Source organism: Brassica napus, chromosome C4, assembly GCF_020379485.1.
Source record: "Brassica napus cultivar Da-Ae chromosome C4, Da-Ae, whole genome shotgun sequence".
NCBI classification, from domain to species: domain Eukaryota; kingdom Viridiplantae; phylum Streptophyta; class Magnoliopsida; order Brassicales; family Brassicaceae; genus Brassica; species Brassica napus.
Window position 1 is genome coordinate 53714545 of NC_063447.1, and position 18669 is coordinate 53733213.

The 18669-nt window shown below is 35.3% G+C and overlaps 1 protein-coding gene and 1 pseudogene across 1 annotated transcript; both read left to right on the forward strand.

The window, feature by feature from the left end:
* The first annotated feature begins 5394 nt into the window (after positions 1-5394).
* On the forward strand, positions 5395-11108 carry LOC106448769 (annotated as a pseudogene).
* A 2750-nt stretch (positions 11109-13858) lies between these two features.
* On the forward strand, positions 13859-15399 carry LOC106446984 (probable protein phosphatase 2C 25). Its single transcript, XM_013888822.3, has 2 exons — positions 13859-14772; positions 14874-15399. The coding sequence occupies exons 1-2, from the start codon at positions 14011-14013 to the stop codon at positions 15213-15215; spliced, it is 1104 nt and encodes a 367-aa protein (XP_013744276.1). The 5' UTR covers positions 13859-14010; the 3' UTR covers positions 15216-15399.
* The last annotated feature ends 3270 nt before the right edge of the window (positions 15400-18669 follow it).

Genomic DNA, 18669 nt, shown 5'->3' on the forward strand with positions numbered 1-18669 from the left:
ACCTTAGTCATTCCCTAGCTAGATCAATACAACACATACGCAGCGGAATAGTATCTACTTAACCATTGGTATATAACCAATATAAAATTTGTCTGGTCGAATCACCTCGGCTAATGGTTAGTATACTCAACTACCAGCTAGCTCCAAGGTCAATCCCGAACCCAAATCAAGGCATACAAATCTGAGGTTCCATTCCCCTAACCATTCTATCTAGATCTATGCAACATTGCTAGATCATACCTTTGCCACATCCACGGAGCTTGTTAGCTCATCGGCCCAGCTACACTAGCTGAATGAACTCATAAACCAGCTGATCGAGCTGCGAGGTAGCCTTTCCCAACTCCCCGTCCACTCGTCCAACTCCCTTATACCTTCATAAACTCTTCTCTTGGGTACTTAGTCATTCAGCCAACCATCCCCACAGACATAAGTAACCCTTGAGAAGTCTTCAAACAGCTAAGGACATGCTTCTGGCCCTTACCGGCTCAAGCACTGTCCCACATCCTTTTTGCCTTATCAACTTATGATACCAAGTCCAGCTCATGGACTAACAATGCCCATCAGATCCTGAGTCAATCAACCAACCACCCCACATGACTCAGAACTGATGAGTCTTCACACTTCCTAATCAGTCATGGAACCATGTCCCACTGAACCTGATTAGTGTTGCTCTTACCACCGGTGCATCCTTTGATCAATCAGATCAGACACCTTGATCCATCATCCAAGGACCAGGTCGTCCATCCTTACCCATGATCAGATCACACACGGTCTGCTTTACCAACACCAAGGTTGATAACCAGCAATTCCTTATGATCAATATCATAAGTTACAATATGTTCCAGCACACAAACATATGATCAGATATCCTAACACAAGGATCTGACCCCAATATGCCCTCAGGTGCAATTTCGACCGCAAGCAAACCTGCTCCAAAAACATAGCCAATGCTTTGCACATAGCTTACCAACCCAAGGTTGATAACTAACATTCCTTATGATCAATAATCATAAGTGACAAACATTTCACAATACACAAGCATATGATCCGATAACCTAACACAAGGATCTATCATTGCATGGCTGGTTCCATAACTAACCGATCATTTTCTCATTAAACCCAAATCTGGCCGATTTCAAGTGTGATCCAAAAACTAAATAAAATTCATGTAAATTCATGATAATTCTCAACTAAGAGAATGCCATAATCAGAATTTTCAGAACCGGCCTCGATCCTAGAGATCTTGGCCACGAACAGCCAAACCGGCCACACTGACCATCTCTAAATCAATTCGATAAAACCCAATAAAAATCATGATAATTCATTATAAATACCCACTAAGAAGAATCAATCATCAGATCCCCTCAAGTCTTTCAGGAACTATGAGATCCGATCATACCTTCCAAACCAAGGCCATTGAGGATTTCTCCTAACCAGCCAAGGCCATGGTTTAGTGTCATCAAGTCTGATCCAACAGACTACACCATAATCATTCATAATATATATATTCCTCAAGGACATGCCATACTTGACCATGATCAATTCCTCAGTCAACAGAATTGGAATTCAAAAGGTAATCATAAAACCGGTTACCTTATACATGATCTGATTAGATCATGTGTCACTCCTTATTATGTTCGGTCATGCTCCTCCAGTGCACGCCTCTATCAATCCTTATCATATACTTCCAGTATTGATAAGTTCCATTCATGGGTCACACCCATTAGTCATTCCATGGAACTTCCATGAAACCACTTTCTACACTGCATCTACCTTCAAGGCTGTCTTGGCCTGTAAGAGTGGAGTCTGGCCTTCTCCCTTCTCTCCTGGTTAAATGCGTGTGTTCCCAATACACAGAGGAAGCCCAGGATGTGATCATCCATGATCAAACATCATCACAGGGTCGACCATCACTTCCCCCTTCGGTGCCCATGAAACTGCCTTTCTACACACATCTGCCCTTAAGGCTGTTCATGCCATTGAGAGTGGAGTCCGGCCTCTCCCTTCCCTCCTGACCATTTGAGTGTGTTCCCAGGGCACAGAGGAAGCCTAGGACATGATCATCCATGATCAATCACCATCAAAGGGTCGTTCTCAACTCCCCTTGTGATTGCCCTCAAAACTGCCTCTTTGCTGCCTTCACACCACTCTTGATCTTGGATGGAGCAATCCGACTCTCTCTCTCTCTCTTTTTCTCTGGTTTTCTTTGTGTTTCAGGGTGTAGAAAGAAGCCCTGGTGTGCCTGCAAAGGCACGGACTTGCCTGCCTTTTATTGAAGAAGGGGTGGTTACTTTTTGGTGGTTACTTTTTAACCATCCCATCCCTTCGGTTTCAATCCCGGCCATTGATTTAAATCAATGGTCCAGATCACACCCTTTCGCCTCTGGCAGTTACCACACGCCCTGGAACTGCCAATCCAACCCTGGACAAGGCCAAACAAGGCCCAGACTGATTGCCCACGCCCCTGGCTCAATCCCAAGAGCCCACCAGCCCATCGGCACACACGGGTCACCCACATGGCCCGGCCACTGTCCAGACCCGGCCCAACTGCCCATGACTTGAACACTCAGTCCAGCTGAGTTGAGCTGATCCCCAGCTGTCCCAGCTGAGTGAGCTAGTCCATCTATCTCAGGGAGCTGACACACTCTTCAGTGAGCTACACTGAGCTGCACTACACTTCACCTAGCTGGTCGAGCTTGCTTACTGCATCGCCTAGCTGTTATACACTGTGTCCAGCTTGTTTCCTTTATCTTCTTCAATCCTTCTAAGTCCCTTGGTCAATTTCCAGACCTAGACTTAGTTTTCCCAGGATCCATTCTGATCACTCACTTCATCGAGCTTCACCTGGATCTTGTCCAGCAACCAGCTCGCTTGTCCAGCTCCTTTGAGCTTGTCTCCTTCTTGGATTAGCTATGCCTTAGCTTTCTGATGCCCTTAACCTTACTACCAGGCTATGACACGCTTGTCTTTGGGCCATATGACCATACTGGTGCATTTCCACGCACCGCAGTCCGTCCGGACGATCCTATCCAGAATCGGGGACATGACAATATATGTCTTTAAAACTCAACAAATTTCTCCTGAAATTTGGAGCATATAGTGCATTAGTTATGGAAATTTTTGTTCCATTTGGCAATGTAAAGTTTGCTTTGCCATTTCCTTCAATCACGTCTGCAGGACCTGATATTGTATTGACAATAATTCTTTTTGGTTTTATATCTGAGAAATATATATTTTTTCTCAAGATAGTGTGCGTTGTTCCACTATCTAGTATACATATCTATTGAATCTCTTTCTTTGATTTTGTTCCATTTGCGTTTTGATCCATTTCTGAAATTATCATAAACATTAAACAACAGTGAAACGTGAAATTTATTCATTGATTATATAAAGAAATCACACAATAATTATACATATATTGTTGTTAAAACAACATTATTCTTTGAAAACATAATTATTATACATTACAAATGAGGACTATTCAGTAGTCTTACTAGAAACATTTCCGTACTCTTCAAGAGTATTCTAGTCCAGCTCATTTGCGAAATCAGAGGATTCAAGGTATGAGGTCCCTTCAACGTTTTCCGTGAGGTTCACCTCTTTAGCCTTTTCTTTTATGAACTCTTGATATAACATGCACAAATGTGGGGGAGTACGACAGGTACGAGACCAATGTCCTTTACATCCACATCTGTAACATACAGTCTCACTTTTCTTTGTGGTATCCTCTTCGGTTTCTTTGCCTTTAGGAGGTTGTTCAGATCTAACCCATTTGTTAGATCTAATACTTTTAGGATAGTAAGGCTTTCCACGTTTGTTGTTGAAACGCCGACCACGACCTCGGTTGGTCTGGTTTCTCCTTCCCGAATATTCTACCGCCGTAGCATTCACTTCGGGAAATGCTTTGGCTCCCGTAGGTCGGGAATTATGGTTTTTGATTAGTAACTCATCGTTCTTTTCAGCCAACATGAGTGTTACCATCAATTCAGAAAATTTGGTGTGCCCACATTTTCTGTAAATTCGGGATAAGACGTTGTGTTCTTTGTGGAAAGTATTGTATGTCTTGTCAAGCATTTCTGCTTCGGTGACAGGGTTACCACAATATTTTAATTGTGCAACTATCCTCAAGATAGTGGAATTGTAATCTCTAACCCTTTGAAAATCCTGAAACCTCAGGGTTTTCCACTCTTCAAGAGCGTGAGGGAGATTGATTTCCTTTTGATTATCGAATCTGTCTTTCAAGGCTTGCCATAGTACGGCTGGGTCCTCAACGTCTCCATAGTCGTGAGTTAGATTCTCATCTAAGTGCTTCTTCAGGAAGATTATCGCTTCGGCTATATGCTCGGGTGGTGATTTGTTACCGACTTTTATCGCTTCGGTTATCTTTTTTATTACAAGATAAGGTTTCACATTTGTGACCCATCTGACATAGTTTTCGCCGGTTACTTTCAGAGCCGGGAACTGGAGTTTCTCGATGTTTGCCATTTGTATTTCTAAAACACAAAATAATAATTTTATTAGAACTTCATAATTTAAAAACCGTTTACATTAACCATACAAGCAATTACAAGGAGAAGCGATGTAAAGAAAAGTAAACCGATATTCATCTTAAATTCACCCGGAGTAAATTCTCCAACGAATAAACCGTAAACAGAAACACAAATAAAAATTGCACATAAAATCAAAAATACGCGAATCATCTTTCTTGAAATGAAAAATCGGAGGAGAGCGATTTGAAATTTTTGAGAGAAGATGAAATGTTTTGAATGATGAAATGAAGTGAAAATGAGTTGTATTTATAGATGAAAATCACTGTTCATGAACGTTTGAGAAAGGGAAAATTTTTGAAAAATTTTCTTTGTGACCGTTGGTGTTAAATCGAGTGCACCAAAAATCAGTCTGACAATATTGTATTAAACAGTCAATCAAATCTATAAAATTTCATAAAAATTAGTAAAGGTAAAAATTATGGCAACAAATCATGCGACGGCTAAGCCGGTCAATGCAGAGTAATAAATAAATTATACGGCGGCTCGGCCGACCAATTAACAATAAACAGAATATACGATGGCTCGGCCGACCAATTAACAATAAACAGAATATAAGGCGGCTCGGCCGACCAATAAATTAATTAAATTATTAATAAATAATATAGGCGGTATTCCGGCCATTATAACATAATATAAATGATAGTACATGCGGTATACCGACCATTATAGCAGAGTATATATGATACAATAAATTTTACCGAATTGCAGAACGATCGTGCTGATAACTTGTTATAAAAAGAACTGAAATTTTATTGTATCGCGGGAATTTAAACAAAGCAAAATTTTATACCCGTACGAAGAAGATGACACTAGAATAGAGAGAAATTTTATTATAAAGGAGAAGAGATTGTGTTTTTGAGATGGATGTTACAATAGATCGAAATGATCAATTTATATAGAAATGAAAAAGTTGAAGTTGCTGTGCGAACATAGTGATAGTGGGCTCCACACTTATTATATTTACTCGTTATTCTGTGCTGTCAATTTTTACTTTTGATTACGTTCGTAACAATGTGGTTATTTATGGCAAAACAAGTTAAAAACACCTAATATTTTTTTGAAATAAATTTCAGCCCCCGTATAGTTTTGTCCTTTTTAAAGATGCAGTTCGTTGAGGCTTTATTAAGTCCTCAAAACATACGTATCAACGTACCAAGTTACATGCAAAGGACAAAATATAATAACAACATTTCTTCCCTTCACTCCCTTCAAGCTTCTTTAATGTCGGCTCTTCAATGTCTCACTTTCCTCTTCTTGTTTCTCCTTCTCCAAGTCGCCACTCCTGCTTCGCCTCTCCCTCTTGGCCGGAGAAGGCCGGTTCTGGACAACAGCAACCACAGCAACTTCGCCAAGCATCCACGTCGGGCGGTTTTCCCGGTGAACAGAGGTAGCTGTGATCTTTTCGCCGGCAAGTGGGTACGGGATGAGACCTAACCACTTTACCGAGCGGAAGAATGTGGCGGAGGAATGATAGATCGGGGATTCGACTGCCAGACTTACGGCAGACCTGACTCCGATTATCTCAAGTTCCGGTGGAAACCTTTCAATTGCGACGTCCCAAGGTTAACAAAACTCACTATCACTAGCTATTCTATTAGAAGGAATATTTATATCGAATTTGTCATATGTCCTCGAGTATTTAAACATGCATAAGATTATCCTTACAAAAAATAATCTAGACAAATTCATTTACTCTTAATATTCCAAATTTAGTAACTTAATGAAAATATAATTTTAAGCAGTTTCCATCATAAATTTTGTTTGATGTCATATATAAGTATATATTATTTGGTAAATCTCCTAAAACACCATAAAACAAGTATTTATGACTAAAATACCACACAAGAAAGAAAATGAACAAAAGATGTTTCATTAGAGAATAAAAAGATTAAATTATTCTTAATGAATATTATATTTATTTTAAATAAATATTTTAAAAAAAAACAATTAAACTCCAATTAAATATTATATACCTTAGACCCTAATCCCCAAACCCTATAACCTCTTCCCAGAAAAAAAAAACTAAATTCTAATTTAGACTAATTAACCCAAAAAGTAATTCTTTTAATGAAAATTATTTTGGTAATTTTTTAGAGGCTAGCGACAACAACTTTTTTAACTGTTATATGGTATTTCTCTATATGATTTGGATAATATCAGTGATCCCATAAATTACAACACATTTATAGAACGACTACAATATATATATATATATATATATATATATATATACAAAATCTTATCGTTATGGTTATGGACATTTTTAACAGTTTGTATAATTAAACATGTAAGTCAGGGATGTATTACTTTGAAAAAAAAAAAGTTATGGAAGAGGTGCAATAAGTACAAGTTTAAAAGATTCGAAATGCATTAACAAAACCGAATTAATTGATTTGCTGTTGGCGGAGTTTGTTGCTATTTACATAATTACTTAGAGCATCTATATAAAAATATCTCACTTAAATGCTAACAAATTATAAAATAAATATATTAGTAAATTAATACTTTGTATCTGTCATTATAAAAGTTACATAAAATATCTCAAAAATTAATGTTCTTTTTTTCTATGATTTTGAGAAACTAATAATTAAACATAATTATATCTCTGAATGCGCCATGTGCAGTAAAAAAATTTAAAATATTTTTTAACAGATAAATTTAAATTATATTTTAAAATAAAATTTTATTAATATTGTAAATTTTCTGTAATTTATATATTTGAATTTATAATCTTAGATAGATTTTTCTATCTATTTATTTTAATTAAATATATTAAATAAATTTGTAAAAGTTGCATAATTACCAAAAATTAAAATTAAACAATATTTATAAAATTTGCAGATATATAAGAAAATAATGATTTTACGATTAAATTTTTATAATTTTCTAAAAAAAATTGTATACATTTTTGAAAATTTTAGTAATAAAATTGTATAATTTAATAATATATAATTAAATTATATTTCGAGATTTATAATGTCATATGTGAATATATTTATTTTAATGATGATTTATGAGTTATTTCCATATTTTTTAAAAAAATTCCAAAAATATAAATTAACATTAAATGCAATTGTCCATGTCATATTAAGGTATAAGACATGTCATCAATTTCAGTAGTCATATTTGTTTTGTGAAATTGATTGTAGAAATGACATGTGGCAAAATCACTTCGTAAATATAGTCTAGGGGATTTAAGACACCCATTTTAAAAATTTTCTACTGGAATTGTCTAATTATTAGTTGAGGTCGATGCAATGATTAATTAGTTTAACTTGGTGTAATTGGTTTTATTTTGCAAAGCAGGTTTAATGGAGTGAAGTTTTTACAAGAGATGAGGAACAAAACAATAATGTTCGTAGGTGATTCATTGGGTAGGAACCAGTGGGAGTCGTTGATGTGCATGATGATTTCATCAGCACCGTTCATTCATACACATATCATCCATGAAGATCCTCTCTCAACCTTCAAGATACTTGTAAGTTCCAACACAAATTTATACTGTCGGTTGAATTGGATCAATTAAACTCGTGAAAATTGAGTCAGAAGTGTATAATTCCAAACGTCGTTGTCACTCTGAGTAGCTGCTCAACTTGACATCGTCGGTGGCACTTTCACTGGTCCAATAAAAGGAATAATTGAACAAATACCCTCGAAAGCAACATCATTTACTATTCTAATTTCTATTATGTACACTGTAAAGTATAGTACTCTATTATACTGCTGCAATTCTGTGCATGAATATGAAATATTTAATATTTTAGATACTTAGATGAAATATCTACTGATTAGAGTAAGGTCCACTAGCTAGTGTAACAAAACATGTTCCTCTTAATTAAGATTTTATAGAGTATGCACGCTTATTAAAAATTTAATAAATGTTTATAATTTAATTTATTTTTTACTTTATTATACATTTTCCAATAATTTTCCACCAATGAAATTTAATCAATTCAAATATTCTCAATTAATGTTCCTCAAAAATATAAAAAAATACCTTAACAATATAGAAAATCTATCTTTGTGCAAAAAAAAAAATCTGAAACATATTGATTTCGGGAACGGAGTTAGTATAGCTTTTCGCACGTCCCACTTATCTATTACCCAATCAGAGTGAAAACAAATTTAGTTTGCCGAAAACAATTCAGATATTTTCTTTACAAATTAGTTGAAATTCGAAAAGTGACATTTGACACAAAAAAAAAAATCACATTTTTTTTCTTAGATCGTTCATATCAGCATCCATATTCATTCTTGTTGTCTCTTGCTTTCTCTCATTCTCTGGTCATTATTCGTTAATTACCCTTTAAATCGTAAGTCATACCTCGTATTACTTTAGAGTTTTTGCTAATAAATTTACATGGATGAATCAATGACAGGATTACGACGTTAAAGTATCATTCTATAGAGCTCCTTATCTTGTAGACATAGAAAAAATTCACGGAAAGACAACTCTTAAACTCGATGAAATCTCTGTCGATGCATCCGACGCTTGGCGCACGGCCGACGTTCTGCTGTTCAACACTGGTCATTGGTGGAGCCACACAGGGTCTCTACGAGGGTAAGCTACATTGTAACCTCTATAAGGTGAATTATCATGTAGTTAAGGGGTTATACAGATCTTTTTGGGGGTAAATAAAGGAGGGTAAATTGGGTGAAAAGTGAAAGTTTTGTGGGAGTGAGTAACACAGGTGGGAGCAGATGGAGATAGGAGGGAGATATTACGGAGACATGGATAGGTTGGTGGCAATGCGAAAAGGACTAACAACATGGTCTAATTGGGTCCTTCGTTATATCAACTCGCCCCTCGCTAGAGTTTTCTTCCTCTCCGTCTCACCCACACACTACAAGTATGTCCCTCTCTCGTTCTTGTTTTTTCTTTTAATTTTCTAAGCTTAATTTTGATTTTGTATTCATTGTTATCTCCAAATTAGTAACTTACTTATGATATATATATATATATGAGGTTTGGGGTTTTGTGATGAGGTTAATTCATGTATAAGAACATGTGTTGATTATTTACAAATAAATTATATGAATCAACTTTATCACAAAACCCCAAATGTCATGTATGATATATATGAGTTAGATCTGACACGGTCTGCGCTATGATCTTAAAAACTTGGAGATAACAATGGATATAAAATAAATTCTACGTATGAAATAAAAAAATAACTACCAAAACGTATTTAATTAATAAAAATAACAAACATTGCTAAACATTTTTTTTTAACACAATCACAAACATAGCTAAACACATGCATTGAATCGAGGCTGTTGCTAGATCATGCCAAACTATATTAATTATATATAGGGCTTTCTAGTTGCTACCAAACTACTATCTAGCACTTTACATTGTGGCCTCATTTTCGCTAGCTACCCAAAAAAGATCTAGATGTAAGTAAATACGTGCTCATAACAATTGCATTACTTATTTCGTTAATGTATTAACGTTCCAACAAAAAGTAGTTGCTTATGGCAAAGATCTCCATTTCAGCATTTCAAAACGAGATTTTTATTTCTTGTGAAAAAGTTCAGGGTTGGTGGCAATGTGGGATGGATTTGACGGCTAAAAGAGAAAAACTTTTGCAGTATTGCATTATTGCATTATTTTTAACATTTGCACCAAAAAAACCTTTTGCATTACTAACTTTAGGAAAAAAGACTTACAAGGATAACGATGAGAATAGTCTGTTTTACATGAGTTGTGTGTTTCCAAATGATAGTCCATTTGTTAGTTATGCCAGTGAGAAAGCTTCTCCTCATTGCAACTTGCAGCTTGCAAAGCAAGATGATTTATAATCTACAACCAACATAACAATTAATGTTGTATCCTATCATGCCTATAATATTTAATAATACTGTTCCCTTGTTATAATTTTATAAAATTTAGTTTTTCTTTCTTTCTTAATATACATCAAATTGTCGAATTAACTTATTGGATTTCAAAATTGCATGTTTACATAAAAGCTAGAAAGTAAATATTGATTTATACGAACTTGATGTGAAAATGTGTTGCAGTCCAAATGAGTGGACTTCAGGAGCAAAAGCTTCAACGATAACTCAAGGAGGAAAAACCTGCTACGGTCAAACCACGCCGTATAGTGGCACATCGTACCCAACAAGCTCATACGTAGACCAGAAGAAAGTGATTGACGAAGTGGTGAAAGAGATGAAATCTCATGTCTCATTGATGGATATATCTATGCTTTCAGCTCTTCGAATTGACGGTCATCCTTCAATCTACAGTGGAGATCTCAATCCTTCTCTAAAGAAAAATCCTGATCGTTCATCTGATTGTAGCCATTGGTGTCTTCCTGGTCTCCCTGATACTTGGAACCAGTTGTTCTATGCTGCTTTGTTGCTTTAAGATTTGATTACCATTTATCAACCAAATGTATCAATTGAATTATAGTTTTGCTTTTTATTGTAAGTTGGTACGTTTAACCAAACATATAATTGTGATCCGTGAGGCTCTCTATCATACTTATTCACTGATTGTTGTTAAGAATGTGTCAGGATCTATTGAGAAAAAACATTAGTAATTAACAAAGTTCAGTATAGTGGATAATCAAAGTATTGTGTAGAGTTGTTGTTAGAGTTTATAGTAGAAGTAAGGTCTAAAGTTGTAGTTGTTAAAGTATGTGTAGTAGTAGAGAGAATCTACTATAAGTATGTGTGTTTGAGATTAACAGGAACTAGAAGCAATGTAGACAATTAAAGAAAAGTGTGTTCTCTCTTATCTCTAAGGTGGACAAGGTAAAAATCAAACAAAGAAAGAAAGAATGAGTGAAGATTGTGTTTAACGTGTAAACAAAAGAAGAAAAATATAGAGTATCTATGATGATACAAAACACGGAGGAGACAACCCGAAGTGAAGAAACAAAGAGAAGCTGAGAAAACAAAGTACAAGAGAAACAAAATATATTAAGAGGAAGTTCAACAGCTGGAGACGAACAGCACCAGCCAAACTACTCAACCCTAGTCTGAAGTACGTTCTTATGGCACATTTCTATTTAAAATACGTATTATTAAGAAGACAAATTTCAAGACAATTTGAAGGTGAACCAACAGATTACGAATTTACGATATTTAACCAAAAGAATAAGAACAAAACAAAAACAAACGGTTGAAGTAAAATAAAACGGTGTACAATACAATAACTTAAAAACTTATAATTAACAGTCAACGAATATAATAATCTTATGACCAAGTCCAATCGTAAAAGTTGGGGTCTTAATGTGACTCATTCCCAAGCTAAACATAAACAGTATTTGAACACAATCAGACAATCATACCTTTACTGACTATTGTTATGATTCAAAGTTCAAACTAATGATTATTCAACTCATGGCAATTTGCTTATAATGATGGTATATATACGTGATTGCGTTTGAAAAGTACATGCAGAACCCATCTAATTGTCTACAGTAGTAGATAGATTTCGTGAACGAGCGAGGGAATAGCTAAATCATATATATGTGCAAATAAATGCTATGTTATTTAGTTATGCTTGTTGAGATAAATTACTATTAGATAGATTTTGGATAGTGGAGGAATTTTGAGATAATTTATTTATGGTTATTGGGATTCGGGCTTGCTCTTTCGACGGTATTCGTGCTTGTTAAGGGTGACTGTTGCCGCCATGAGTATCCCTGCTTGAATTAAGTGGATTTTCGCTATTTTGTGGTTGTAGGGGCTCTGGTTCATGGAATCGGCTTCTGCACAAAATACTGCTTTATTTGCAACAACAACAATTCAATTTTCTTTTTCTTCTATTCGTCTTCAGATTTTGTTTCTGAACTCTTCTCCATTCATCAGACTACAAAACCATAAATATCGCTTTATATAGTGTTATTTTTCCAACGAATACAATTTATAAAAGAAAAATCTATATGTTATTAAAAACATTATTAGTGATAAAATATTCTCTGGAGTATCTCCTAAACATAGTTTTATTATAAATTAATTTGATAATTAACTTTCAACTAATAAAAGCCTAAAACTAATCACAGTGAAAATTTTACAAAAGTATCTCATGATTTTTGTAAAATTTGTTAAATCAGAATAGTTTCTCTTCATCTTTTTCTGTTTTTTCCTTTTTCTATGTTTTTAAATTAGATATTTTTTAGAAACTACAAGTAATAGTTGTGACAACTCGTACAAAAGAATTTCACTGTTAAGGAGACTTGTTAAATTAGAAGACCTCGTATGAATTGTGATAACTAATTTCACAACAATCATCAAATGGAAGCCAAGAAAGGAAGAAAGAAACAAATCAAGAAGACTCTTCCGAGTCCTCAACGGTCACTTGCTAAGAAGCTGCGCTGCGACCAGCCCGAAAAATAAATTCATCCAATCAAATTGCAACTTGTAGCCTCTAAAGGGCCCCAGAAACGGTCCTATAATTTGTCTTCATTCATTATTTAGTGAAAATGAGTTGAAAAAAGGTGGACAGTTATCGATCAACACTTCTTTAACACAGATACGTTACCTAGTAGAAACGCCACATGTCCAGATTGTTGTTTATTTCCTTTCCTTTTAGACGTGTTTTTGACTCAACTTTAAATGTCCGTTTTACCCTCACAAATTAAAACAACAAAACTGCTTACTTTATATTCTTCTAGTTTTGGGGGAGGTGAATTACTGTCTTGTCCTACCAGATTCTCTTTTGGGGTTTGCTGTCTTTCCTTGAATTTTATGCTACAGAGACCTTTTCTTAATCCACTAGGCATAATTTGTTTCTATAAAACTAAAAATAAATTGTTTGAAACTTGAATGATTCAGTCTTTTACACAATTTATGTATTACTTTGGGAGGAAAGTTCCCCTATTTTACACAATTGTTTCACTAGGTTTTTAACGTTGATTGTGTTCTTTTATAAATGTTAATTTCGGTAAAAGTAAAGAAATGATATAAAAATTAATATTAGATTTATATCCAGTCAATTTTACACTAAAAAATTATCTCAAATATTCATCATTACATACATTTATTTATCTGTTTGTAAAACATAGCTTTATAAAATAAAATCACCAAAATCAAAAGAAGTATTTTCAAACAAAAAATAAAATCAAAAGAAGTACAGTATAATTATTTTTCTTCCTTTTTAAAAAGATCTGGTCAACAAGAGCAGGATTCTATTTTAGCTTATCTGTTTCCTCAGAATAATATCCTTTTTGTAGAAAGTTAAAGGACACACGCAGCCGTAAATGGAGGAATGGAAGTTGCAAGAGGGGCGTATACGTCATTTTGAAAGTCAATGGAATAGACTAAAGAGAATTGCTCGATAAACACGGACTCAATTATCATTATTCATTCAACAATTCACACCTTCTTTCTCCTTTATATTTAAACCTCTCCTCCTCTCTCTCTCCCCTTAAAAAAAACAGAACAGCAAGGAAGACAAAACAAGCGAGACAGATCAATCTTCTTCAACATAAACATTCTCAACAGAACCATGTCGTGTTCCATCGCCGTCTGCAATTCTCCGGTGTTATCTCTTTTCTGCAACAACAAAGCTTCTATCCTCTCTTCGCCGCATGAAACCGTTTCTCTCACTGCTTCTTCCCCTAAATCTCCGTTTCGTCTTCGTTTCAAGAGACCACCGACCGGACTCGCTCCTGCGCCGTTAGTCCTCGGGTCAGACTCTGTTTCCACGCAGTCTCCTCCCGGAGGAGTTTTGAAGAGGAAACGGCCCACGAGGCTCGATATACCGATTGCCACCGCGTCGGAGATCGCGGTTACAACGCTCAGGAAGGAGAGCAGAGAGGTGGAGAAGATAGGAGATGGTTACTCTGTTTACTGTAAGAGAGGAAGGAGAGAAGCTATGGAGGATCGCTTCTCCGCTATAACCAATCTCGAAGGAGATCGCAGACATGCGATATTCGGAGTTTACGATGGTCACGGAGGAGTCAACGCGTCTGAGTTTGCGGCCAAGAACTTAGACAATAACGTTTTAAAAGAAGTGGTTGGTTGTAATAAGTCTGACGTGGCAGACGCGGTGAAACGCGGTTACTTGACCACAGACGCAGCGTTTCTCAAGGGGAAAGACGTTAAAGGCGGTTCTTGCTGCGTCACGGCTATGCTCAGAGACGGGAACCTCGTGGTCGCCAATGCTGGTGACTGTCGCGCCGTTATGAGCGTGGGAGGCGTCGCGGAGGCTCTTTCTTCCGACCACCGTCCCTCTAGAGATGATGAGCGGACAAGAATTGAAACCACGGTGAGAATCTCAACTTTTTAGTCGAGTTTCTATTTTTAGTATACAACGTTTGATATATATGGAAAGTAGGGTTTCTAAAAATAGATTAATTGTTTTTGCAGGGCGGATATGTTGATACGTTTCGTGGTGTTTGGAGGATACAAGGATCTTTAGCTGTGTCGAGAGCGATAGGTGATGCTGATCTCAAGAAATGGGTTATAGCCGAACCAGAGACGAAGACGTTAAGAATCGATGAGGAGCACGAGTTCTTGATCTTGGCATCGGATGGTCTATGGGACAAAGTGAGTAACCAAGAAGCAGTAGACATTACTCGTCCCTTCTGCTTAGGAATTGAGAAGAAGACATTGTTGTTAGCCTGTAAGAAGCTTGTCGATCTCTCAGTTTCACGAGGATCATCGGATGATATCAGTGTGATGTTGATCCCTTTGCGCCAGTTCATCTAGAAAGAGAGATAGAGATTTTTAGAGGATTTTCTTTAGAAATTGAAGGGCGTCTTGTGATTTTTGCTTTATTTATAACTTTACTAATCATTTATTCTTTCTAACTTAGCGAAAAGCTTAGCTCAGTGTGGCCTATGTACTTGTATGAAGCATTGGTCCAGTTAATCTAGTTATCAGTTCATTATTATTATTTGCCCTAAGTGTATAATACTATAATGTAGATGTAATCTAATTTCAAGAATGAAGAGGGCCAAGAGGCCATTCGGTTTAAAAATTCTTGCAAATTCACCAACATTGGGCCAAACAGAAAACCAAATAACCGATTGGGAAAATTTCCAAAATAGCACATTTCTAAATTTATGTCACAAAAATAGCCCTCAAAAAATAGAATCACCAGAATAGCATTTTATCTTTTGAAAAATTAATTTTTTTTTTTATTTTTCAAAATTTGAAATCTTATCCCAAAACCCAACTCCCCAACTCTAAACCCTAAACCCTAAACTCTAAACCCTAAACCCTAAATCCTAAACCCGAAATCCTAAACCGATCACCCCTTAACTCTAAACCCTAAACCCTAAACCCTAAACCCCATCCCTAAACTCTAAACCCTAAACCCTAAACTCTAAACCCTAAACCCTAAATCCTAAACCCCACCTATTAACTCTAAACCCTAATGTCTAAATTAATTTATCATTGGGGTATAAATGTATATTTATCTCTTTTGATAAAACATTAAGTGCTATTTTGGTCATTTTTATTTTTAAATGCTATATTTGTGACAAAAAAAATTTTAGTGCTATTCTGATTATTTTCTCTGACTGCAGTTATTTGCACACATGAAGTTTAGTTTTGATCAACTGGGCATGACGTTCAAGATTAAAACTGCAATGCAAGTTTGGTTTGGAAGCCGATAGCATTTACATGATCGTAAATAGCAGTTGACTTTTATCATGATGCATTTATTGTATAAAGTTTTTGATATGAATAAATGTAGCATTCATTCAAAAAGGTTTAGTTTTAATCTTCAATTGTATTTGTATCTCAACCAGGTCCGGCCCTGAAACTTGTGAAAACATTTGGGCCGGAAGCTTGAAAATTTTGGGGAGGAATAATTTTAAGAAAAAAAAGAAAAAAAGAGTGTAGTTGCTTAGGTTAATTACCATGTAAAAAAATTTAAAAAACTTACATATTATACTTGTTTTGCCGGTTGAACTAATAAAATTTTTGGAAAAACAAAAGCTGATATTTTATTTAGTTTTAAGAAGGCCGGAAGCTAGTACTTCCCGCTTCCTCCTAACGCCGGTACTGATCTCAACTTGGTTTCATGCAGAAGCTAGAAAGATATGTTTGTTTTGTCTAGTTGTAACAGTCTTGTTAGATATTTCCTTTATTCATGTTTTCTACTTTCAATCTTGTTAGGACACTGAAACTACTATAAATCACCTAAGTAGTCATATTTATAGCAGACATATCCTAACAATGTTGTTGAATGTTAACATGGATAAAAGTCCCTTAACTTCCAATGCATTTTCATATCAAGAAGAGTGAGTTTACAATTGTTTTGTATCGGATTTTATCGTCTGAGAGAAACTATGAGACAAATCAAGCATGAATTACAAGTTGAAACAACCCTTAGAAGATTAAACATAGAGAAACAGTCTACGAGTTAAAATTTTTCATTATGAAAGGTCTAGAGCCGCTCTAAGAATTTGAAAGCTTGAAGCAAAAAATGTATATAGCCATGGGAGTTAAAAGGAGCTTGGACTCCCAAATCATAATACCCATTGTATAGACCATCACAACTAGACTACACAAATATTTTAATACTCAACGGCCTCTAAAATATATATGAATTGAAGCCACAAGCTAAAGCTTCCTTTTTGAGGACTTGATATCAGCTCTGGTATTTTGACCAAGAAAATATGTCCAAAAAATCACTATGATTATAGAATTTTGGGTTTCTAGCACAAATCAGAGGGGGTTTGACATGAGGTCTTACACAAACATTTATTACAAGTCTTAAACCCTCTACCATCAAACAAGTGTCTCTCCCTGTAGTAAACCACTCTCTCTTATAGTCTTTGATTGCTTTGTTGATCCAAAGTAACAAAAGTGACTATATTATAACTGATTATAACGTACACTGAGCACATTTTCCATATCCACATCTATAGTCACATATGTTACTCTGAATCATCATTATGAAATTGTCACGTACTGTATCATCGATATAAATCGCAAATTTTAAACATATGAAAATAAATAAATAAATAAATAAATAGAAAACCAAATTTGTGCGGTGATAGTGATTATGGACGTGGAGAAGGTCGATAAAGAATAAGGGGAACAAATAAGAAAAGAAGGATTGTGTTTGTGAAAAGAGGGTTGACAAAAAAAAGTGTTTGTGAAAAGAGGAAGAAGACAATGGTCAAAGTAAGAACGAACCAAACAACACGTGAAAGATAAACACATGCTTTTGTGTTGTAGGCGGAGAACACGTTGCTGTTTTCTGGTTTTCTAATGGACCCCAAAACGGCACGTCGTTGAACTTTTTCTCTTTGTTGTGTTTGTTCTAAAATTCTTATTTTACTTCACCAAAAAACTAAATCTCCGCCAATTTATACCATGATTATCGGTAAAACCCAAATAGGGTCCTTAAGAATTTTATTTTTTTTGTTTTCTCAAATAAAAAAAAATTAAAAAAATAAACCAATCGTGGACCGCCACGTATCGGTGGGACCCGCAAACAGTGCAAAAACTCTCCAAAGACCGATCTTTATTTGGTGATTTTGAAAACTGGTTTTAAAATTTTTGTGAGATCCACGCGTCAGTGGGACCCACATTTTGTCAAAAACCTCTTTTAAAATCCTGAGATATTTATGCTCTTAGCAGTTTAAACATAATTAATGGAAGTTTTTAGGGTGGAGTTATCAGCGGAATATAAGAAACCGTCTCTTAACGTTTAACTAAAAAAACTAAGAATCGGTTCTTAAATATCTTATTTAACAATCAGTTTTTAGTTTTTTTTAGTTAAAAGTTAAGATACGGTTTCTTATATTCCGATAAGAATCTCACCCTAAAAACTCCCATTAATTATGATCTTGAGTGTTCCGCGCACACACATCATGTGTTCCACCACTTCAATGTAACTAAACTACAAGTTTGGTCGCTTAACTTAGCTTCTATCTATCAAATTCATTTATATCACTGTTTTTTCTTCTTCCAAAAACATATTTATGAAGATGAAAGCCTAGCAAATAAACACCATGACCTACAAGATCGACATTGAGTTAATAACTAAAACCTACTTTACTTGTATTTTTTTCATATATTAATTTTGAAAAATTGAGGGTTTCACACCTATCTCATCTTATTACAAGTCAAAGTCTCTTTTTCATCTCATTTTGTACAAGACGAATGACGCATGAAAAGAAAAAGTTGCTGAATCAGACTTCTC

Excerpts from the sequence above, each read along its gene's own strand:
- LOC106446984 (XM_013888822.3), top strand. The coding sequence starts at position 14,011 with ATGTCGTGTTCCATCGCCGTCTGCAATTCTCCGGTGTTATCTCTTTTC. Across the intron at positions 14,773-14,873 it reads GGACAAGAATTGAAACCACG|GGCGGATATGTTGATACGTT; the intron begins GTGAGAATCTCA and ends TTGTTTTTGCAG.